Source organism: Somniosus microcephalus, chromosome 3, assembly GCF_052327205.1.
Source record: "Somniosus microcephalus isolate GS21.2 chromosome 3, FLI_Smic_1.0, whole genome shotgun sequence".
Classification (NCBI taxonomy): domain Eukaryota; kingdom Metazoa; phylum Chordata; class Chondrichthyes; order Squaliformes; family Somniosidae; genus Somniosus; species Somniosus microcephalus.
The window spans coordinates 165,251,126-165,275,738 of record NC_140989.1 but is presented as its reverse complement, the minus strand read 5'-3'; the positions used below and the strand labels follow the sequence as shown (position 1 = coordinate 165,275,738).

At 46.6% G+C, this 24,613-nt stretch overlaps 2 protein-coding genes across 5 annotated transcripts in view; one reads left to right on the top strand and one right to left on the bottom strand.

Annotated features, from left to right (window-relative positions):
• The window catches only part of LOC147121525 (syntaxin-binding protein 5), a 324,726-nt gene extending 300,367 nt beyond the window's left edge, over window positions 1-24,359 (top strand). For all 4 annotated transcript variants that reach the window (XM_085981855.1, XM_085981856.1, XM_085981857.1 and 1 more), the window contains 3 exons: window positions 1,156-1,267; window positions 8,135-8,355; window positions 21,300-24,359. In XM_085981855.1, the coding sequence (XP_085837981.1) occupies window positions 1,156-1,267; window positions 8,135-8,355; window positions 21,300-21,341 (375 nt within the window). In that variant the 3' untranslated portion in view covers window positions 21,342-24,359. The remainder of the gene's footprint in view (window positions 1-1,155; window positions 1,268-8,134; window positions 8,356-21,299) is intronic.
• LOC147121526 (uncharacterized) lies at window positions 10,469-15,013 on the bottom strand. The gene is made up of 2 exons (XM_085981853.1): window positions 13,377-15,013; window positions 10,469-11,106 (listed from the first exon to the last, which is right to left on the bottom strand). The coding sequence occupies exons 1-2, from the start codon at window positions 14,715-14,717 to the stop codon at window positions 11,023-11,025; spliced, it is 1,425 nt and encodes a 474-aa protein (XP_085837979.1). The 5' UTR covers window positions 14,718-15,013; the 3' UTR covers window positions 10,469-11,022.
• Window positions 24,360-24,613: the final 254 nt, after the last annotated feature.

The following is a 24,613-nucleotide window of genomic DNA, read 5'->3' as shown; positions in this document are numbered from 1 at the left end:
CTAACATCTAGAAGGACAAGGACAGCAGGCGTTTGGGAACACCTTCACCTCCAAGTCTCTCACCATCCTGACTTGGAAATATATCGCCACTTCTTCATAGTTGCTGTTTCAAAATCCTGGAACTCCCTCACTAACAGTACTATGGGAGTACCTTCACCACGCGGACAGCAGCACTTCAAGAAGGCAGCTCACCACCACCACCTCGAGGGCAATTAGGGATGGGCAATAAATGCTGGCCTTGCCCACGTCCCAGGAACAAATTTTTTTTAAACTGCCACCTGCAATGCCGAATGTGATCAGATTTGACTGCATGGCTCTCAGATGGCAGATGGAATCCCAGCTAAAGGTTTTGACAACACCACAATGCCTGGAATTTTCTTAGGGGGTTCTCCCATTTGGCAGCCATATCTTCGATGGAAAACCCAGACAAACTGCATGATGGGGTTTCCACTGAACCCCTGCTGACATTATGGCAGCCAATAGGTAATAGCCTCTCCTCAAAAGTTTTAAAACACTGATTGCAAGTGTATATTTCACTGGTGTAATGATCACCTTTTGCCCACTAGCATGTGATGTGCATGTCATTGTTTTACAGTTCAGAGATTTGGTCCAATCCTTGCACTGCACGAATAATGTTCAGGGACTCGGTCCAAACCTTGTACTGCACGAATAATGTACAGGGACTCAATCCAAACCTTGCACTGCACGAATAATGTACAGGGACTCAATCCAAACCTTGCACTGCACGAATAATGTTCAGGGACTCAATCCAAACCTTGTACTGCATGAATAATGTTCAGGGCCTCGGTCCAAACCTTGCACTGCATGAATAATGTTCAGGGCCTCGGTCCAAACCTTGCACTGCACTGATAGTTTTCAGACAGCTCAATGTTGCCTTTTCCACTCAAAGTAGTAAAGGCTCACCTCAGAATAAGACTTTGTGTACAGTTGGGGGGGGGGGTGGTGGGGGTGAAGTGGTGGCGATAGAGCATTGTGCCACCAGGAAAAGTATAAATTAGTTTTTTTTTTCCCCCCTATGAAGTGATTATCAACAGGACACTGACTGTAGATAGCAATGTAATGTTTTGTTCAACTGAAGGTCCTTATTTTTTGTGAAAAGTATTTCTAAATAAACAACATTTTACTTTCCTCCAGGAAATGCTAGGAGAACTGTTTACTCCTGTGGAAACACCAGAGGCCCCAAACAGAGGGTTCTTTAAAGGCTTGTTTGGTGGTGGTGCCCAGTCACTGGACAGAGAAGAGCTTTGTAAGTACAACAGCGTAATGACAGGACGACCAGTGCAATGGAAAATCAGTCCTTAGTCCTGTATCCTTAGCTGCATTGTTTAAGGCCCCAATGTTATCCGTTCTTAAAAGCAGGCAAAAAATTGGTAAGCAAAATGCCTGCTCCCAGGTTGCTTCAGCCCAGAAGTTTTATAGCATAAAAACAGGAAGAAAGAAGGGAGAAAGGGACCAGTAGGTGTACCAGTACCCCTCTGTACAGCATTTAGGGTTATGTGGAAAATCACTTCCCTCTGATGACTCCAGCAGAATACAGGGCTGAGGTCTAGGCAGCTGAAGGGACTGAGGGTGGAGCAGAGAGAAGGGAAATGCAAATGTGGTCAGAGTAGAAGAGTCCAGGGCATGTACAAGAACACAGGGCTCAGGGAGATTGCAGAAGTAGGGAAAGGGAGAGGCCATGGAGGGTCCTGTATTGGAGGGCAACGATTAGCACTGGGCGACAGGGAAACGATGAAAGTTGGAGAGGCCAAGGGTAATAGGAGAATTAGTGTGGGATAGAATATGGGTGGCTGCTTCTGATTTAGGAACAACACTTTGCCCTTCAACAAAGCATTTAATGTAATATATTTTTCCAAAGCAGCAACAACAACTACTTGCATTTATATAGCGTTTTAACATAGTAAAACGTCCCAAGGCACTTCACAAAGCGTTATCAAGCAAAATTTGACACTGAGCCACGTAAGGGGATATTAGGGTAGATGACCAAAAGCTTGGTCAAAGAGGTCCGAGCTAGGACCAATGTCCTTGCGGGGGGATTAGCTAGTGCTGTTGGGTAGGGTTTAAACTAATTTGGCAGGGGGAGGGGCACCAGGATGTAGCATTAGAAAGGAGAAACAAGGTGCACAAAGGATTGGGAGCGACAGATAGCACTCACCTGGTTCCATTCTTATCTATCTAATCGTAACCAGAGAATCACCTGCAACGGCTTCTCTTCCTGCTCCCGCATCGTTACCTCTGGTGTCTCCCAAGGATCTATCCTTGGCCCCCTCCTATTTCTCATCTACATGTCGCCCCTTGGCGATATCATCCGAAAACAGCGTCAGTTTCTGTGGTGTATGTGCCTTTAAGAGCCCCTGTGTACTGTAATGCCGGTAATGGCCACTCGGGCTATATAAGCCTGTATAGTGTCTTGTGTCTGTTAGTTCACCTCCAGACTTTGTTCAGTAAACACCTGTGAAACCAACTCCTGCATTCCGTGTCTCCATTAACACACGGATACAACAGTTTCCACGTGTACACTGACGGCATCCAGCTCTACCCCACTACCTCTTTCGACCCCTCCACGGTCTCTAAGTTGTCAGACTGCTTGTCCAACATACAGTTCTGGATGAGCAAAAATTTTCTCCAATTAAATATTGGGCACACCGAAGTTATTGTTTTCAGTCCCCGCCACAAACTCCGTTCCCTAGCTATTGCTCCATCCCTCTCCCTGACATCTGTCTGAGGCTGAACCACACTGTTCGCAACCTTTTGGTGTCATATTTGACCCTGAAATGAGCTTCCGACCACATCAGCAGCATAACAAAGACCGCCTACTTCCACCTCCGTAACATCGCCCGTCTCTGCCCCGCCTCAGCTCATCCACTGCTGAAACCCTCATACATGCCTTTGTTACCTCTAGACTTGACTATTCCAACGCACTCCTGGCTGGCCTCCCACATTCTACCCTACGTAAATTTGAGGCCATCAAAAATTTGGCTGTGAACAGTGTGGTTCAGCCTCAGACAGATGTTAGGGAGAGGGATGGAGTCAGTGGATAGGGAACGGAGTTTGTAGTGGGGACTGAAAACAATGGCTTCGGTCTTCCCAATATTTAATAGGAGAACATTTCTGCTCATTCAGAACTGGATGTCGGACAAGCAGTCTGACAATTTAGAGACAGAGGAGGGGTCGAGAGAAATGGTGGTGAGGTAGAGCTGGGAGTCAGGTGGAAACTGGCGCTGTGTTTTCAGATGATGTCACCAAGGGCCAGCGTGCAGATGAGAAATAAGAGGGGGTCAAGACTAGATCCTTGGGGGACACCAGAGGTAACGACATGGTAGCAGGAAGAAAAGCCGTTGCAGGTGATTCTCTGGCTACGATTAGATAGATAAGAATGGAACCAGGTGCATGCAGTCCCACCCAGCTGGACGACGGTGGAGAGGCGTTGGAGAAGGATGAAGCGGTCAACCACGTCAAAGGCTGCAGACAAGTCCAGAAGGACGAGGAGTTATAGTCAGTCACAAAGTGTCATTAGGGGAACATTTAGGGAACAGTGATCACAGTGTCATAAGGTTTAGATTAACTATGGAAAAGGACAGGGAGCAATCTAGATTAGACAAGGAAAGGCAATCTAAAATAAAGGGTTCAATTCTAAAGGGAGTGCATGAACAGAGAGACCTAGGGGTATATTTGCACAAATCGTTCAAGGTGACAGGGCTGGTTAAAAAAGCCTATGGGATCCTGGTCTTCATAAATAGAGGCATGGTGTACAAAAGCAAGGAAGTTATGATGAACCTTTATAAAACACTGGTTCGGCCTTAACTGGAGTATTGTGTCCAATTCTGGGCACTGCACTTTATGAAGGATGTGAAGGTCTTAGAGAGGGTGTAGAAAAGATTTACAAGAATGATTCCAGGGATGAGGGACTTCAGTTACGTGGATAGACTGGAGAAGCTGGGGTTGTTCTCCTTACTGAAGGAAGGATATACTTGCCTTAGATGGAGTGCAACAAAGGTTCACTAGACTGATTCCTGGGATGAGGAGATTGTCCTATGAGGAGAGGTTGAGTGGACTAGGACTACATTCCCTAGAGTTTAGAAGAATGACAGTTGATCTCATTGAAACATATAAAATTCTTAAGGGAGCGTGCAAAGTTAAAGCACATGGGATTGGGGGTAAGGTACTGTCTTGGATAGAGAACTGGTTGGCAGACAGGAAGCAAAGAGTTGGAATAAACAGGCCTTTTTCCGAGTGGCAGGCAGTGACTAGTGGGGTACCGCAGGGATCGGTGCTAGGACCCCAGCTATTCACAATATATATAATTGATCTAGACAAGGGAACTAGATGTAATATCTCCAAGTTTGCAGATGACACAAAGCTGGGTGGGCGTGTGTGCTGTGAGGAGGATGCAGAGAAACTCCAGTATGATTTGGACAGGTTGGGTGATTGGGCAGATGCATGGCAAATGCAGTATAATGTGGATAAATGCGAGATTATCCACTTCGTGACAAAAACAGGAAGACCGATTATTATCTGAACGGCAATAGATTGGGAAAAGGGGAAGTGCAACGAGCCATGGGTGTCCTTGTGCACCAGTCGCTGAAGGTAAGCATGCAGGTGTAACAGGCGGTTAAGAAGGCAAATGATATGTTGGCCTTCATAGCGAGAGGATTCGAGTACAGGAGCAAGGATGTCTTGCTGCAGTTGTACAGGGCCTTGGTGAGACCACACCTTGAGTACTGTGTGCAGTTTTGGTCGCCTTATCTGAGGAAGGATGTTCTTGCCATGGAGGGAGTGCAACGAAGGTTCACCAGGCTGATACCTGGGATGGCAGGAATGACGTATGAGGAGAGATTGGGTCGATTGGGCTTGTACTCGCTGGAGTTTAGAAGAAGGAGAGTGGATCTCATTGAAACTTATAAAATTCTAACAGGACTAGACAGACTAGATGCAGGAAGGATGTTTCCGATGGCAGGGGAGTCCAGAACCAGGGGTCACAGTCTAAGGATAAGCGGTGAGCCATTTAGGACTGAGATGAGGAATTTCTTCACCCAGAGAGTGGTGAACCTGTGGAATTCTGTACCACACAAGGCAGTAGAGGCCAATTCATTAAATATATTCAAGAAGGAGTTGGATATATTTCTTAAAGCTAAAGGGATCAAGGGATATGGGGAGAAAGCAGGGACAGGGTACTGAATTTGGATGATCAGCCATGATCTCATTAAATGGCGGAACAGGCTCGAGGGACCAAATGGCCTACTCCTGCTCCTATCTTCTATGTTTCTATGTTAGAGCAGAGACGATTTGATGGAGGTATTCAAAATCATGAGGGGTCTCGACATAGTAGATAGAGAGAAACTGTTCCATTGGCTGAAGGGTCGAGAACCAGAGGACACCGATTTAAGGTGATTGGCAGAAGAAGCAAAGGCGTCATGCGGAAAAAAAGAATTACGCAGGGAGTGGTTATGATCTGGAATGCACTGCCTGAAAGGGTGTTGGAGGCAGATTCAATCATGGCTTTCAAAAGGGAATTGGATAGGTACCTGAAGGAAAAAAAATTCTGGGCTACGGAGAAAGGGCGGGGGAGTGGGACTAGCTGAAGTGCTCTTGCAGAGAGGTGGCATGGGCCGAATAGCCGCCTCCTGTGCTGTAACCATTCTATGATTCTAATCTGTTCTATCATGGCGATGGTCTTAAAGGTAGGTTTTAAGGAGGTAGAGAGACGGTGAAGTTTACGGAGGGAATTCCAGAGCTGAGGGCCTCTGCACAGTTGCCAATGGTGGAGCGATTAAAATCGGGGGGTGCACAAGAGACCAGAATTGGAGCCGCAGATATCTGAGGGTTGTAGGGCTGGAGGAAGTTACAGAGATAGCATGGGACAAGCATAGTGATTATGTTACTGGACTTGTAATTCGGAGGCCTGGACTAATAATCCGGAGACGTGAGTTCAAATCCCACCACGGCATCTGGGGGAATTTAAATTCAATTAATTAAGTAAATCTGGAATTAAAAAAGCTAGCATCAGTTATGGTGACCGTGAAACTATCGGATTGTTGTAAAAACCCATCTGGTTCACTAATGTCCTTTTAGGGAAGGAAATCTGCCCTCCTTACCCGGTCTGGCCTATTTGTGACTCCAGACCCACAGCAATGTGGTTGACTCTTAACTGCCCTCTAAAATGGCCTACCAAACCACTCAGTTGTACCAAATTGCTACGATAAAGTCAGCACTGTGGGAGTACCTTCACCACACCGACTGCAGCGGTTCAAAAAGGCAGCTCACCACCACCTTCTCGAGGGCAATTAGGGACGGGCAATAATTTAGGGACGCCCACATACCACGAATTAATTTTTTTTTAAAGCCGTGGAGGGATTTGAAAACCAGGATGAGAATTTTAAAACTGAGGCGTTGCTTAACTGGGAGCCAGTGTAGGTCAGCGAGCACAGGGGTGATCGGTGAATGGGATTTGGTGCAAGTTATGATACGGGCAGCAGATGACTAAGTTTATTGAGGGTGGAAGATGGGAGGCCGGCCAAGAGTGCATTGGAATAGGCAAGTCTAGAGGTAACAAAGGCATGGATGAGGGTTTCAGCAGCAGATGGGCTGAGGCAGGGGCGTAGTCGGGCAATGTTCCAGAGATGGAAATAGACAGCCTTAGTGATAGCACGGAAGCTCCCCTCGGGGTTAAATACGACACCAAGGTTGCGAACAAAGCACTTCACAGAGGGACAATAACTGCACACTGAGCAGTGGATGAGAAGATTGGGGTGTTGACGGAAAGGAAGATTGAAGAGAGAGGTTTTGAGCAGGCTTTCAGAGTAGAAAAGCGGAAAATTTTAGGGAGAGTGGGACATAGGCAACTGAAGGCTCCGTGACTGATGCTGGAGCAAAACGAAGGGAAATGCAAACATGGCCAGAAGTAAAAGAACTTGCGTTTATGTAGAGCCTTTCATGACCTCAGGATGCCCCAAAGTCCTTCACAGCCAATGAAGTACTTTAGAAGTATAGTCACTGTAGATGAGTGGAGGGCAAGTACAGGAACACAGGGCTGGAGGAGGTCACGGAGGTCATGAAGTCATGGAGGGTCCTGTATTGAATGGCAAGATTTTGCACCGGATAGAGAGACACAATGGAAGTTGGAGAGCACAAGGGTACTAGAGGATTAGTATGTTGGTGGCTAAGTTTGGAAGAGTTGCAATTTGTAAAGGGCAGAACTTGGGAGTTGGCAAAACGAGCAATAAGTTAATCAGGTTTGGAACACTAGCAATCCCCTGGCACATATCATCACCACATTTTATAGTATATATTGTTTATGAATAGCGTTGGACTGCAGGGGACCCAGAACAGACTCCCACAGAGTTCTGCCGCTCCCGGTCGTCCCTCACCACTGGAGCTTTCTCCATTTATTGTCATATTTTAATGAACTGGCATTTCAGGTTTCTATTTAAACAGCCTTGTGATGAGTCTAGCTTTCATTGCACTTGGATCTGAATACCATACAGTTCTGCCCAAAGAAATGTTGTATTGCTTAGAAGTATTTACTTTGAGATGTTGCCATTTCACCTTAGGGCATGGACTTGATTCTGTTCGAGCCTAATAGAAGTTGTGCTATTTTTCCCCTCTACTTCTCAGCTGTAAGGGCCCAAAATTGGTTTGTTTGGCAGTATCAACCCAATTTCCTTTGTCTAGGCATCCATAGCACAAAACTGCCTATAATTTGATAGCATTTCATTCAGTAATGTCCCACGGGGTGGCTGGTGTGTGAACTGGAAATGTTACTCTAGTGCAGTGATCCATTGGTTTTCGAAAGCCAGGGTTAAGGAACATTGGAGCAGAGTAGAAAGACAGCCAGTCACTGCAGCTCGCACATCCTCTAACTGATTTGGAGTTTCTTGGTATTGGCAATGGACATCGGAAATGGAAACCATTTCATTCCCCAGCACTAATGCTGCAATTTAGTAGGCAGAAATAAACCATTGCCAGTGTTTAAACTGAAAACTAGATGCATGTTTTACACTATATTACAATTTAATTGGGTTTAATTTCTGAACATTCAATTATTATTTTCAGATCCTGTACACAGGGTCATATCTAATCTCTCCACTAAATATATTTTTCCCCCTTACACCAGTTGGAGAATCTGCAGCAGGGAAACCCTCGAGGAGTCTGGCTCAGCATATCCCAGGGACTGGTGGAATTGAAGGTGTCAAAGGAGCGGCATCTGGTGTTGCGGGAGAGCTGGCACGGGCCAGGATAGCACTTGACGAAAGAGGGCAGAAACTAAGTGAACTGGAAGAACGAACAGCGGCCATGTTATACAGTGCCGACACTTTCTCTAAACATGCTCATGAGGTAAGGAATCAAATCTATCTGGCTTTCGCTGCACTAAGCACTGGTCTATTCCATTTGTTGCAAGAGGCTCCTCATGTTATCTCTAACTTCTGGTTTCCTTAGCTTCCATAACTTATAACCGTGACTATGCTTCAAAAGTAGTTCATTGGCTGTAAAGTGCTTTGTGACATCCTGAGGTCATGAAAGGCACTATATAAATACAAGTTTACGATCGCAAAATACTGCGGATGCTGGAAATCCGAAATAACAACAGAAAATGCTGGAAAAACTCAGCAGGCCAGGCAACATCCGTGGAAAGAGAAAAAAATACAAGTTTGTTCTTTCTGTCTTTCACAAGTTGCCTTTTCCATCGTGAATCACAGTTTCTCCCACTAGTGTCTTCGGGTTATCTTCCCCCCAATAATAATTGGTTGAATATTCAACAGCTCAATGACATAAGACCCATAACAACACCTTCTCCATGAAAAACAATGCAGCAACCCTTTGTTTGCTCATGTTATATGATGCAATGTGTAAATTGTGTTATGGTCCATCATTCGGCAGAATATTATGGTGCAAATAACTCTCTTCCCAAATTGAAGTTTGCTATGCACTTAATATCCCTTTAAAATTTCTTCCAATTGTCAACTCATCAATAAAGAACAGCTTGTTCTGATTTTGTTGCATCAAGTGCACAGCGGGAATCTTCATTCAATGTCCCAGTTGATCTCACTAATGAAGTCCGAAATAACAACAGAAAACGCTGGAAAAACTCAGCAGGCCAGGCAACATCCGTGGAGAGAGAAACCGAGTTAACGTTTCGGGTTGAAACCCTTCTTCAGACCTGAAACGTTAACTCTGTTTCCCTCTCCACGGATGTTACCTGGCCTGCTAAGTTTTTCCAGCGTTTTCTGTTGTTTCGGATTTCCGGCATCTGCAGTATTTTGCTATCACTAATGAAGTCCATCACTTCCCTGGACGATAACAAAATACTGCGGATGCTGGAAATCCGAAATAACATCAGAAAATGCTGGAAAAACTCCCTGGACCTGTCTTTTTTTTAAAAAAAGAAAGAATTTGCATTTCTATAGTGCCTTTCACGACCTCGGGACGTCCCAAAGTACTTTCCAGCCAATTAAGTAGTTTTTGAAGTGTAGTCACTTGTAATGTAAGAAACACGACAGCCAATTTGCGGACGAAACGACACCGTGATAATGACCAGATAATTTGTTTGTGGTGTTGGTTGAGGGATAAACATTGATATCATCTTCAAATCTTTTATGTCCACCTAAGAGGACAGAATAGGCCTTGGTTTAATGTCTAATCCGAAAGACAGCACTCCCTCAATACTGCACTGAAATGTCGGCCTAGATTTTTGTGCTCAAGTCTCTCCATGAATCTATTTCTTACACCCAACCATCCCTCTGGCCCTGGTAAGAGCTGCCATACAAACTTTCGTGAAATTATGGCGTCAAATCTTTTCCTGTTGCATCTTATTTAACTATAAACCACCCCTGCTTTTCTATTTTATGCCACGTCATTCATCAGCATGTAATGTCCTCTGTTCCCACAGAACTTTGGTATCATTGCCTAACTTAGAGGTTGTACTTAAAAGCAGTCAGTGAGGTTAATAATAGTGTTGGATTACTTAGCAAGGCTATTGAGCAGGATAAACAAGATAATTCAAGGGTTAAGTCCTCAGCCTGTACAAACCACAGTAATATGGCGCAAATAATGGGAAACCTGCAAACTATTCAGAGGCTTTAGAAATATGAGTGATGTTGATTTGCTATGTGATGCCAAAATGATTCTTTATTGTGTGGTGTCGGCCAGGACCCCCTATCTTGCTGAAAAAAACTTCAGTCCAGCTTTCATTAGGGTGATTGTAGCAACAGGGTTTTCATATCCCCCTGGGAGCAATTGTTTTGGAGGAACATTCAGTGACCACTTGTTTTATAAAGGTGGCTTGGTAACTTGACCTCCCACCCACAGCCCTTGATTCCGACAAATGGAGGTAAAACTGCTATTATGTGAAAATAGCTTTGTTTCTGCCTCTGACCTAGGCCAGGGAAATCATTGATATGCCTATCAATTAGTCCAATAAAAGGCGACGAGTTAAGAACGTAACTGAAGGTTTTTATTGGCTAAATAACAGAGCCCACCCTCGTGGGTGATCCGATCCAACAGGGAGGAATACTAGCCAGTCAGCTACCTTTATACCTGGGCAGGTAATGGGCGGAGTCGGAGGTGGTCAGCCCAGGTATAACAGTGCGACAAGAGGCGACCTCGTGTAGTGATGTGACAGTGAGAACAGTGAGAACAATATACAGTGATAACTATAACAGTGGTTTACCACATTCACCCCTTGTTTAGATTAGAGTCCGGCGGGGTGAAGTGTATTACCAGCTCTGGTATGTCAGTCTGTCCGGAGGCTTCGTTAGCCTCTCCGATCGTCGCAGCGGCGGTGTTACATTATCCGGTGTTAAAGCTGGTGTCTGCGTAGTCGGCAAAGGCTCGTGGGGTTCCGGCATGCCGTCTACCTCGGCTGGACTCGGGGGGTTGGGAGGGGGGGGTGAGGGTGCGAGGTCTCGTAAGGAGACAGTGTCCTCCCGTCCGTCTGGGTAAGCCACATAGGCGTACTGGGGGTTGGCGTGCAGGAGGTTCACCTTCTCGACCAGGGGGTCCGTTTTATGGGCCCTCACGTGCTTTCGCAGCAAGACGGGTCCCGGAGAGGTCAGCCAGGTTGGTAGGGTGGTTCCCGTAGTCGACTTCCTGGGGAAGACAAACATTCGAGCATGGGGGGTGGTGTTAATGGCAGTGCAAAGTAGTGACCGGATGGAGTGCAGCGCAATCGGGAGGACCTCTTGCCAGCGGGAGGTTGGGAGGCCCTTAGACTTTAAGGCTAAGAGGGTGGCCTTCCATACCGTCGCGTTCTCTCTTTCCACCTGGCCGTTCCCTCGGGGGTTGTAGCTGGTGGTCCTGCTTGCTGCAATACCCCTCTCCAATAGGAACTGACGGAGTTCCTCGCTCATGAAGGAGGCGCCCCGGTCACTATGTATATAGTTCGGGAACCCGAACAAGGCGAAGAGTTTGTTCAGGCATTTAATGACCGTGTTACTGGTCATGTCTGGGCAGGGGAAGGCAAAGGGGAAACGGGAGTACTCATCAACGATGTTGAGGAAGTACACATTACGGTCGGATGACGGTAGGGGCCCCTTGAAGTCGATGCTCAGACGCTCGAAGGGGCGGGTGGCCTTGATCAGGCTTGCTCTGTCCGGCTTATAGAAGTGCGGTTTGCACTCAGCACAGATCTGGCAGTTCCTGGTCATGGTCCTGACCTCCTCGATGGAGTATGGCAGGTTGCGGGCCTTAATGAAATGGTAGAGTCTGGTGACTCCGGGGTGGCAGAGGTCATTGTGGAGGGTCTGAAGTCTATCACTTTGCGCGCTGGCGCATGTAATGCGTGAAAGAGCATCAGGGGGGTCGTTCAGTTTACCGGGCCGGTACAAGATCTCATAATCATAGGTGGAAAGCTCGATTCTCCACCTCAAGATTTTGTCGTTCTTGATCTTGCCCCTCAGCTTGTTATTAAACATGAAGGCAACCGAGCGTTGGTCGGTGAGGAGGGTAAATCGTTTGCCTGCCAAGTAGTGCCTCCAGCGCCGTACTGCCTCCACAATTGCCTGGGCTTCCTTCTCGACCGACGAGTGTCGGGTCTCGGGGCCCTGTAGGGTCCTTGAGAAGAAGGCTACCGGCCTACCCTCCTGGTTAAGGGTAGCGGCTAGGGCGAAGTCGGATGCATCGCTCTCCACTTGGAAGGGGATTGACTCATCCACTGCGTGCATTGTGGCCTTGGCTATGTCTCCCTTAATGAGGGAGAAGGCCGCGCACGCCTCTTCCGTGAGGGGGAAGGATGTGGTTTTCAGGAGGGGTCTGGCTTTGTCCGCATAATTGGGTACCCATTGGGCATAGTAGGCGAAAAGCCCCAGGGTTCTCCTAAGTGCTTTTGGACAGTGGGGGAGGGGTAGCTCCATGAGGGGGCGCATTCTTTCGGGGTCGGGGCCGATGACTCCGTTCTCTACTACACAGCCAAGGATGGCAAGGCGCGCTGTGTTAAACACGCATTTCTCCTTATTGTAGGTGAGGTTCAGCCGTTGGGCCGTACGGAGGAATTTCTCCAGATTCACGTCATGGTCCTGCCGGTTGCGGCCGCAGATGGTGACGTTATCGAGATAGGGGAAAGTGGCCTGTAGTCCGTTCTGGTCAACCATCCGGTCCATCTCCCGTTGGAAAACCGAGACCCCGTTGGTGACACCAAAGGGGACCCTAAGGAATTGGTAGAGGCGGCCATTCGCCTCCAAGGCGGTGTACTGGCTGTCCTCCGGGCTGATGGGGAGTTGGTGGTAGGCCGACTTGAGGTCGATGGTCGAGAATACGCGGTATTGTGCAATCTCATTGACCATGTCCGATATGCGGGGGAGGGGGTATGCGTCCAGCTGGGTGTATCTGTTTATGGTCTGGCTGTAGTCGATAACCAGGCGATTTTTGTCGCCGGTCTTGACTACCACCACCTGGGCACGCCAGGGGCTGCTGCTCCCCTCAATAATGCCCTCTTTCAGGAGTCGCTGCACCTCAGAGCTAATGAAGGCTCTGTCCCCAGCGCTGTACCGCCTGCTCTTAGTAGCGACAGGTTTGCAGTCGGGGGTGAGGTTAGCGAACAGGGAAGGTGGCGGTACCTTGAGGGTGGATAGGCTGCAGGTGTTACGCGGTGGGCGGTTTAACTTTCGCTGGTTGTCGACTGTGAGTGGGGGGAGGGGTCCACCGTATGCTAGGGTTACACTTTGGAGGTGGGATTGGAAGTCCAGCCCTAGTATGACGGCAGCGCACAGCTGGGGGAGTACGAGGAGTTTAAAATTTTTATACTCTGTCCCTTTAACCGACAATGTCACGACACAGTAGCCGCTGATGTCTGTGGCGTGCGACCTCGATGCCATCGAGATGCGGCTGCGCGTTGGCAGGACGGGGAGGGAGTAGTGGCTCACCGTGTCTGGGTGGATGAAGCTCTCCGTGCTTCCGCTGTCGAACAGGCAGGTCGTGGCGTGGCCGTTGACTTTGATGTCCATCATTGAGCTGGCCAGGTGGTGCGGGCGGGCTTGATCCAGGGTCACGGAAGCTAGGGTGTAGATGAGCGCGTCGTTGTCATGACAAGATGGCGGCGAAGATGGCGGCCCCCGTAGTTCACATGAGGCTCTGTTTAAATCGTTTGCCCCGCACAAAGATGGCCGCCCCTGCTGTTCCCATGAGGCTCTGCAGGCTTCGGCTGCCCCGCACAAAGATGGCCGCCCCTGGTTTTCCCATGAGGCTCTGCAGGCTTCGGCTGCCCCGCACAAAGATGGCCGCCCCTGGTTTTCCCATGAGGCTCTGCAGGCTTCGGCTGCCCCGCACAAAGATGGCCGCCCCCAGGGTTCGCATGAGGCACTGCTGGCTTCTGAGGATTTGCTTCTGCAGGCCTTGGAGAAGTGGCCTTTCTTGAGGCAGGTTTTGCAGGTCGAGTTTTTGGCTGGGCAGCGCGACCTCGGATGCTTCTCCTGGCCGCAAAAGAAGCAGCCAGCGGCCCGATCGGGGTTGCCTGATGTCGGGGCCGGTACCGGGGCTAGCGGGCCCGGTCGGATCCGTGATGCAGACGCTGAGGTAGGTCCCGGGGGCAGCGCTGTGAAGGGTGGTGGGGTGGGGGTCGGGCCCGAGTCCCAGGGTCGCGAATAGTACCTGGCAAACGCTTCCTGGTCTTGCTGGGTGGCCTCTAGGGTGAGGGCGAGGGCTTCGGCCTTGTCCAGGTCTATGTCCTTAGCTTCAAGCAGTCTTTGCCGTGTGTAGTCGGAACGTAGGCCTCTCACCAAGGCGTCGCGGACATTGTCTTCCATGTTCGCAGTAGCCGTCACCGCTTTAAAGTCACAGTTCCTGCCGAGTTGTCTCAGCGCTCGTGAAAATTCAGCTATCGATTCTCCTGGCTGTTGCTGGCGAGATCTTAAGAGATGCCTAGTGTACATGTAGTTTACCGGGCTCCGGTACTGCTGTTTCAGTAGGTTGATGGCGTCGTCGTACGTAGTCATGTCCTGGATGAGTGTATATACTCTCGGGCTCGCTTGGGCTTTCAGGACTCTTAGTTTGGATCTCTGAGGGACGACGGCTTCCTCCAGGTACGATTCGAAGCAGTCCAGCCAGTGTTTGAAGTCGTTGGCTGAGTTTGGTGCCTGTGGGTTTAGATCCAGGTATGGTGGTTTCAAGGCTTGCAGCCAAGCCGGCTGGTGTGGCCCGTTGTCTGGAGGCTGCTGTTGCTGTGCTGCTGGGTGAGCTCCTTGCTGTTGCTGTTCATTATCAGACATCTTTAAAATTTAGTCAATAAAATTGATATGCCTATCAATTAGTCCAATAAAAGGCGACGAGTTAAGAACGTAACTGAAGGTTTTTATTGGCTAAATAACAGAGCCCACCCTCGTGGGTGATCCGATCCAACAGGGAGGAATACTAGCCAGTCAGCTACCTTTATACCTGGGCAGGTAATGGGCGGAGTCGGAGGTGGTCAGCCCAGGTATAACAGTGCGACAAGAGGCGACCTCGTGTAGTGATGTGACAGTGAGAACAGTGAGAACAATATACAGTGATAACTATAACAGTGGTTTACCACAATCATTGATCTTAATGAACTGGGAATTGAGATCACTATGTTTTTGTCTTCCCTTTATATTCAGCATCTTGTGCACCGAAGAAGGAATATCTAAGGATCTCAATCTGGCCTTTTACCATGGGAATAGGACTAAGAATTTTAGAAAGTTTCCTCATTGTGTCATAACAGAGTAGAAAGTTGGGTTCTCCACCGCCAAACAGTGCACACTGATTGTTTGAACATAGTTCTGCTATCAGCTGGCAGGGTATGAGGCCCCTGAGGAAGTTCCAGGGCACTCCACCAAAGCCTAAAGGAGCTGCAGGGGCTCCAAGAGCTGTGGCTAAGCGACAGAAACACCAAGTTTGTGTAGCCGATCTCGGAAATCCAGCAAAGGTGGCAGTGCCTATTGATGCGCAATGTAGTTTTCAGCCAAATCAATGAGAATTGTACAGCACCGTTTCCTGATTTTGCATGTTCCTTGCACCATTTTTCACATTCAAACTTTCTTTTTAATAAGTATACTCCAAAGAACTTGTATTTTGTTCCTAAGCTGTTTATGTAGTGAGTACAAGTACTTGGGTTTGCCTCCAAAATAGCAGCTACTACACTGCAGTTAATGGTATTTGAAGCTTTTTGAGCTTTCTGGAAGATGTGATTGTTAAGTATGTGTATTGTATTGAACAATTAACACAAAGACTTAAACGTATAACTCAAACAGGTCTTTACTGGTTGGAGGTAGGGACTATACATAGGTCTTTACTTCATGCCCACAGGCGGGAACTGAGGGGGATCAGTACCCACAGTACTATTTATACCCCTATGGCCAGGAGTGGTACTGCGTATCACTACGCCCAACAAGTAGTGCAGTCCTGTCCATAGGTTCAAAGTAGCACACATTACATACACAACATTCCTCCCTTCCTAGCTTTACAGTCATCTCCCCATTTAACATAACGTAATAACATATATACATATATAACTTCAGGTTTACATAACAGAATAACATAGATACATAGATAACTTCATGTCAAAACAGATCACAGATTCAGTCTCTGCGGAAAACAGTTCACAGATTCAATCTCTGTGGTGTAGTCGGTTCACGTTGCTGGAGTGACTCATTCAATAGTCCTTCCATGGATTTAACAGTTTGAACTTCCGAACTGAATTGGCTCCGTTCGGAGGGACCACGTGTGTGATCTGGTAGAGGTGATAATGGTTCAGATGGGTCATCTTCTGTTTTTACTTTTCCTTTTCTGCTTCTTGGAGACTCTCTGGGCTCCATTGTCAGCTGCCACAGCTGCCAGCTGCATGCGCAGTTCCTCCTTCTCTTCCTCCTGTTTCCGTCGTAGAGCCAGCTTCTCCCGATGTTCCGTAGACTTTTGGTGCTCCTCCATGATTTCTGCACTTTGGGAGTCGAAGTTACAAGCTGGGCAGGACAGGACATCGTAATATTCGGTGTCGTCCTGAGCTAGACCAGTGAGAGGGTCGTCTATTTCCTCCATACCCAGCTGGACGTTAGCCAGCTCTTGTTCCAAATCCAGACATCTTTCCTGAAGAGACTTCTTCATGTGTACCTCTGCATCCAGCTTTTTCTGGGCTTTCAGCAAGTCGTTTACTAGTGACCTCATTTGTGATTTTAATACTTCAACTTCCTTTGGAGATTGATTGATCGGACTATGCAATCCCTCTACCGGAGCAGCTGTTTCAGCGGTCTGTTGTTCTACGTTGACGTGAGTCAGCGTACTTTTGGCATCCAAGGGCTGCTCTGTTGCAGTCATCTCAGTCTGTGTTGCCACCTCAGCTCTTCCAATAACCTTTGAGAGCTCCGAACCCCTTTCGTTTGAATATTGAAGTTCATGTTCAAGTTTTTTCCATTTCAGAGTCCTGTCCTTCAGCATATGCAGGAGTTGGCTGACCGTTAACTCCTCTGACATCAGACGTTTTGTGTGCTCCTGCTCCATTTTCTCCATCAGCTGCTTCTGTTGTCTTTCCAGATTCTCCAACTCTATATCAAAGAACTCTTTCGTTGCATTCAACTCTTGCTCAAAACGGCGAAGCATTTGTTCTAATTGCTGTTGTAGTTTGAAATGGAGTTGAGTTCGAGCCCGGTGTCCCTCAGAAATGGGCACATCAGTAGACTTGCCAGACTCAGAATCCACAGTTAAACTATGTTGTTGTTGCTCAGTGGAATTCTGTGCTGAAACTTTGTCTTTTGCACCTGAGTTGGGCTTACCATCATCCGTTCCAGAGTCTGGGCCGACTATCTTCACCGAGTTCTCACTCGTTATTGTTTGTAGGAAATGCCAGTCCATATTCATTTTCCTAATCCACTCCCGTCCTAGTAGTGGAGGACCTCCTTCAGATATCACATATAAGTCCATTATTTGACTGTCTTCGCCCTTGTGGACCACTGCAACCTCTATTTTCCCGATGGGGTACACTCTTTGCCCCGTGTATGTTTTCAATATAATCCCCGTATCCTGTAGGGGAATATGTTGGAATAACTTTCCGTAATCTTTCTTATTTATGACCGTCAATGCCGATCCAGTGTCCAATTCCAGTTTTACTTGGACTCCTTCTATCTGAAGAGTGACCCAAATTGTCTGGAGGTCTGCACCCTTACCAGCGTTGAGTACTCTTAAGCTAGCCAGTTCATTACAGCTTAAGCTAGCCAGTTCATTACTGCTAGCGTCTGAATCGGACTCCTGTTCGGTCACCTTGTGTACCTTTTGCGTATTTTCCTTGCGGTGACTTCTTGTTGCTGGTCTTCTTCCCTGACCTGCATACTCTAGCTATATGTCCAAGCCTACCACAAGTTCTACATTCTTGGTTTTTAAACCAACACTGGTTCTGATCATGCGTTGTCTTTCCACAACGATAACATTTGCCAGAACTCTCACCCAATTTGTGTGCACTGAGCTCCGGTGACCGTAGCTGCATTACTGCCGTGCCTCTCGCTGCGGCTTCGTGTGCTGCTGCCATAGTGACCGCCTTCTCAAGCGTCAGCTCATTCTCCTCGAGCAGTCGCTTTTGTGTATCCTGTTTAAATAAACCACACACAAATTTGTCTCGAAGTGCCTCTGTCAGTCCCGTTCCAAACTGGCAAAATTTCGCTAATTTACGCAATTCCAGCAAATAATCAGCATTGCTTTCATGCTGTAGCTGCCTTCTGTCGTAAAATTTAAATCGTTCCGCTAGCATCAGCGGCGTGGGGTTTAGATGATCTTTCAGGACAGTAACAATCTCATCGAACGTCTTATCCGCCGGTTCATCTGGTGATAACAGGTGTTTCAATTGCCCGTATGTCTTCGCACCCATTAAATTTAATAATGTTAGTGCTTTATCAGCCTCACGAATTTTATTGGCCTTACAATAATTTTTAACTCGTTCAACATATATGGCCCAATCTTCGATGTCACTATCAAAGTTGCTAATATTCCCGTGTTTAGGCATTGTAGTACTTTATCAGATTTGCAATTTCTCAGATTTTCTTTTTACTGTTATCCAAGATGGCGGCTTCCCGCTCTTGCCGTCGTCCTCCGCCCACAAAATGGCGGTTTTCCCGCTTCTGCCTTCTTCCCCAGCGGTTTTCCCGCGAAAAATGGCGGCTTTCCCGCGCTTCTCGTCGCTGACTTTCAGCCCGACTGCGGCTCTTATCTCCTGTGCGATCGCTGGTGCGCCGCCCGCCCGAAACGGTTCTCAGCCCTTATCACCGGTGCGATCGCTGGCCCGCTAAGCGGCTCCCGGCCTCTGGCTCACCCGCTCGGCGGCTCTTGCTCGCTCCCTCCCGGGCTCTGGCTTACCCGCTCGGCGGCTCTTGCTCGCTCCCTCCCGGGCTCTGGCTTACCCGCTCGCGCCCTCCCGGGCTCTGGCTTACCCACGAGGTTATGGAGGCTTCAGGGTCCTAATGCCTGTCGCTTCCAGTCGCTGGAAGCTGTCAGGATTTCTGCTGCCCTTCAGTTTTCAGTGGGGTGTTGAGGATTGGAACCTCTCTTCAACGTCCTGTCTTTGGACGAAGCCGCTGTGGAATAACTGCCGCAGGGTTCGAACCGACTCGTCGCCAGTGTTAAGTATGTGTATTGTATTGAACAATTAACACAAAGACTTAAACGTATAACTCAAACAGGTCTTTACTGGTTGGAGGTAGGGACTATACATAGGTCTTTACTTCATGCCCACAGGCGGGAACTGAGGGGGATCAGTACCCACAGTACTATTTATACCCCTATGGCCAGGAGTGGTACTGCGTATCACTACGCCCAACAAGTAGTGCAGTCCTGTCCATAGGTTCAAAGTAGCACACATATTACATACACAACAGTGATGAGATGTTTTCTTTAAGTCTTAATTCATGAAACATTTAACTCTTTTTGATGAAGTCAACAAATCTGAACACTGTGACCAACACTAGTATCAGCTTGGCTCATTAGGTAGCACTCTCATCTCTGAAGGTTGCAGGCTCAAGCCCCACTCTAGGACTAGGGCCCATAATTAGGGCCGACACTTCAGTACTGAGGAAGTTCTGCACTGTAGGAGGTGCCATCTTTATGATGAGACGTTAAACCGAGGCCCCGTCTGCCCTCCCGGGTGGATGTAATATATCCACCTGAGGCACTATATGAAGAAGAGCAGTGCGTTCTCTGGTGTCCTGGCCAACATTCATCCCTTAATCAACAGCACCAAAAGCAAATTGACTGGTTGTTTATTATTGTTTGTGAGGCTTTTCTGTGTGTAAGTTGGCTGTCATATTTGCCTCAAAAGGCATTCATTGGTTGTAAAGCCCTTTGTGGTTTCCTGAGGCTGAGAAAGTGCTCTGTAAATGCTACATCTTTCTTTACAAGAATATGCAGTATTTTTGATTAAATAAATGAACCTGTAAATATAAAAATTAATTGTTGAAAAGAGCATGCAATTGTAGCAGTAAGGTAAGGATGTATTAGCAGGGTCAACATTTCCCAGAGTCAAATAGCCTTGGTTCAGTGGTGGCACTCTCGCCTCTGATTCGGAAGGTTGTGGATTCAAGTCCCACTCCAGAGACTGGAGCACATAATCCAGGCTGACATTTCAGTGCCATACTAAGGGAGTGCTGCACTGTCGGAAGTGCCGTCTTTCAGATGAGACATTAAACCGAGGTCCCCTCAGGTGAGTGTAAAAGACACCATGCTGCTATTTTGAAGAAGAGCATAGGAATTCTTCCCAGTGTCCTGGCCAATATTTATCCCTCAACTAACCTCACTAAAACAAATTATCTGGTCACGTTGTTTGTGAGGTTATGCTGTGTGCAAATTGGCTGCCACATTTCCCTTCATTACAGCAGTGACTACAGTTCAAAAAGTAAATCATTGGCTGTAAAGTGCTTTGTGATGGCCTGAGGTTGTGAAAGGTGCTTTAGAAATTCATGTCTGACTTTTTCTCCCAAATCACAAGAATCCCCCCGCCAATCCCCACAATGTCATGTTGCTAAATCCCGAAGTCTCCCGGTCCAGTTAAATTCCAGAACCCCACTTCAATGATGCCAAACCCCAGGACTCCCCTCTCGTGCTGCTAAGTGTCAGAACTCCCACCATAGTGCTGTCAAAGATTTGGAATCCCATTGCAATGTTTCCAAATTCTAAGCCCCCCATTAAGTGATACCAAACCCCAAACTTTCCCCTTCCTATTTCCACTAATAGGTTTTACCCCAGTGTTAATTGCTTGCCTGCCTCAAGGGAGAGGGGAAATAGGCTCCCAGTGTTCAGTGTGCCCATCAATTGCCTTTAGTAAATGTGCACTGTTGTTGTTTGAGCTTTTGTTTTAGATTGGAACATTCCCAGAATAGTTTTTTAAAACTCATTGGGAGACCATTGAATGAATTGTCACAAGGCGCTCGGCAGGGTTACTGCCGTTCACCTGGTACTGTAAGAAAGCTCTACCTTTTGATAAAGGGAACCAATTCTTTGTCACAAATGTCCTAGAAGCATGCCTTTTGTGTTCTGCCCTCCTGCCAATCAATGCCCTTGAGATTCTTGGAGCAGTAGGCAGGCATCTCATAACAGTAAGAAAAGGCTAGGAAAAAGTGGCAAGCTTTGCTACCCAGTACCTCTCTGTACAGTTCATGGCTATACTCCTAGTTCAAACAGGCACAAACAGGTCAGATTGCATTAATTGAACTAATTCTTTGAAACTCTGGTCAAAAGATAATTTGTTTATCCCAATCTTTTACTAGCTTGATCCTGAGATAGTTGTGAGTATGCTTTAGAAGATATAAACTCTCTTCAGTCTGTTCTTTTGAAGTAACAATATTTTTGTCTTTTCTTTCCAGATGATGTTAAAGTGCAAAGATAAGAAGTGGTACCAGTTCTGATAACATTGATCCAACATTACCTAAATACTTCAGCTGGAAGGAGGTTATCCACAGATGATTCTCCCTCTTCATTTATTTCTGCAGGACAGGAGGTTCATCTTTGAGTACTGCTGTTTCCTGGCACAACTCATAAACTCTTTCCCTCAGTCACATTGCTTTAAACTGAGGAGGAAACTGAAAACTTGCAACATGAAGGTGTTTTCTACTGTAGCTGTGGGTTGGTGCACAGTGTGGGACCTGAGCAGGGAACAAGGGACACAAGGGGCAGTGCTGGGTTTTCTGTGTTATTTCACACGCCAAATGTTTTGTGCTATTGTCTCTGCCAGTGTTTCACCCATGGAGCTATAAATGTAATACTGCATTCACTCCAGACGCCAACAAATGCAAAACAAGAGGATAAATACGTGTAGCAAAGTATTGACATGAGAATCCAAACAATGATCCATTTCTGGCCCAAGAACTTAATTTGCACATTATTGGTTTGCGTCCAGTGCTGGTCGGATGATACTGGTTTGCATCTGATGCTGATTGGAAGATACTGGTTTAGGTCCAACTCTGATTGGATGATACTCATTTGTGTCCGATGCTGGTTAGATATTGGTGCGTGTCCGCTGGTTGGATGCTGTCAGTTTGTGTCCGGTGCTCATTGGATGATGTCAGTTCGTGGCCGATGCTGATTGGTTAATACTGGTTTCTGTCCGGTGGTGATTGGATGATGTCGGTTTGTGTCCAGCACTGGTTGGTTGATGTTGATTTCTGTCCGGTGGTGATTGGATGATGTCGGCTTGTGTCCAACACTGGTTGATTTCTGTCCGGTGGTGATTGGATGATGTCGGTTTGTGTCCAGCACTGGTTGGTTGATGTTGATTTCTGTCCGGTGGTGATTGGATGATGTCGGCTTGTGTCCAACACTGGTTGATTTCTGTCCGGTGGTGATTGGATGATGTCGGCTTGTGTCCAACACTGGTTGGTTGATGTTGATTTCTGTCCGGTGGTGATTGGATGATGTCGGCTTGTGTCCAACACTGGTTGGTTGATGTTGATTTCTGTCCGGTGGTGATTGGATGATGTCAGTTTGTGTCCAATGCTGGTTGAATGAATAACATTTCTGGATTTGGTTTTGTCTTTAGCTGATGTTAATTTAGTTGCTATGGATTCATTTCATGCCAGATGCTGCCTGTGACATTACTTCAGAAAGCATTTTATAATTAGATTTGTTACTTTTTGTTAATACAAGTCTATATGTTCCCCCATTTACCATAAATATTTGTCAATAATGCAAATCATTTCTAAACTACAGTAACAACCTTTTTTTTTTAAATTGAATCATCACTGATTGGTTTTGGGTTTGAGTCCACATAACCATTATATAGAAAAACCCTAACTCTCAATAATAGTATTATGGTGCCAGATTTTACTCCGGTTTGAATACACAAATATTTATTGTACTAACTCCCTACCTTTCTACCTAGGTCTTATTGTATGAATTGATGCCATTTGGCAGACTTATGTCTGGAAGATACTTTGTGGGACCATGGAAGTATTTTTTTTCCCTTGCTCTCCAAAGATCAAAAACCGGTCGACAATAAGAACTATTTTCCTGGCAGAAATACGGTTGGAACCAAAGAGGAGAAAGATGGCAGGTTGACATTGTTTATGGGGTGGGAAGAAGAGGTGGATGGGGCTGACTGTGAGTGGATGGCAAATTAGGTTGCAGTAGGACATTGAAGTTCCTTTGGAAAAACACTTATGTGCCACTGTAAACATGGAATATCCGACACAGCTGGAAGTTGAACATATTTTTCATAAGTGAGGTCAGCTGCCAGCATGGGCTGGTTCTGATTCCTGTTCATACCTTGCTGCACATTATTGGTGTATTGTAGCATTCTGTGCTGCAGTGCATGGAGGTGATGTTATTTAGTGCAATACTTTGGGAATGCCCATATTGGAAGATTAAATGGAATGTACCTGAGAAATTGGTCACAGCTGTGCTTTTCCTTTTTGTTTTGTACATAGAGTTCTTTACATACCTCCCCCATTTCCCGGTAACTTTGCTTCAGATATATATGGTGTGTGAAGTCTGCAGCCTTTCCCGTTCATGATCATTGCACATATTCATCTCGGGTCTTGTGTGGGAAATTGAAGGCTGAGATTGGGAAGGAATGCTGCTGGCTCCAGCAGAAACGACTGGTCATATAACAACAAAGCCTGGACTCGGAATCTAGTTGGAGTCCCACTGTCGTATGTTGCCCACGCAGTAGAACTGTTCCGCACAAACCTCAGCAGCCACAGTGTCCAGATCAATGCAGCAAATCACTATGCTTTTAAAACGTAGGCTATTAGAAATTCACGGGAGTTTGTTTCATGATGAAATTCTAATATGCACTCAATATAAAATGTTGATCGCCAAGAGCATGGTTGCCTTCCGTGCAGAAATGTTTACCTGTTGTGTTATCATTTGTTGCCAAGCTTTTCATATTCAGATTTTTGGGGGGGTTTATTTTGGAGGTCATTTCATTCCTTTTTGTTTACAGTGTACGTGTATTTGTTTGTGCTTTAAGTATCTCATTGAAATCTGGAGCACCTCTTTTAAAGTGGCTGCTGCCTGGATTGTCCCCTCTCCCCTGATTGTGAAGGCACAATGCTCCTACAAGGGGAGTTGTACATGCGCAAGGGTCTTTATCCTCTTGATTAGCATTTCAGGATTTCTTTAATGAAACGGATTTCTTTTCGGCATATTTGAAAATATATAAATATGAAGTATATGTGTTGAGAAATATATTTCCTTAAACATGTTTTCAGTGTAGGGTCTGTACTTCATTTCCCTGATCTTTTGATGGAAGTGCACGAAATTAACTGCTGTTTGTGTGTTACCCGTGATGTGCATCAAGTCTGAGTGTTCTGTTAAATTAAAAGCTAATGAAGTTGAATTTGCCGAGTACTTCTGCCAAATTGTAATGTTTTTTCCTGAAAATTGTTTTTCTAAAAAAAATTAAAATATCCAATCTAGCTGACAAATCTGAAAGTGTTTGTTTTCAAAGCACTTGTTTCATATGGTGTCTGTACAGCCACATGCACTGACGTGTTGAAAGGATTATTACTAGTCCTAGCCCCTTTCGGGCTGCCCCAGATCAGGCGCATTCCCCAGACGTTCACTTTCAACTAAAGTTAGAGTAGCCGAATCCTAAAGATGCTTAATTGGGTCTAAAGGTCCAGACAATCTCTCCCTAAAGTAAAGAAACGACCTGAAGATGTTACCGTCCTCCAGATAG

Bases quoted from the DNA above. Each gene is read 5' to 3' on its own strand.
- LOC147121526 (XM_085981853.1), bottom strand. From the start codon at position 14,717: ATGTCTGATAATGAACAGCAACAGCAAGGAGCTCACCCAGCAGCACAG. The intron at 11,107-13,376 runs GTGAGCCACTAC...TGTCTTCCCCAG, and splicing joins GCTTCATCCACCCAGACACG to GAAGTCGACTACGGGAACCA.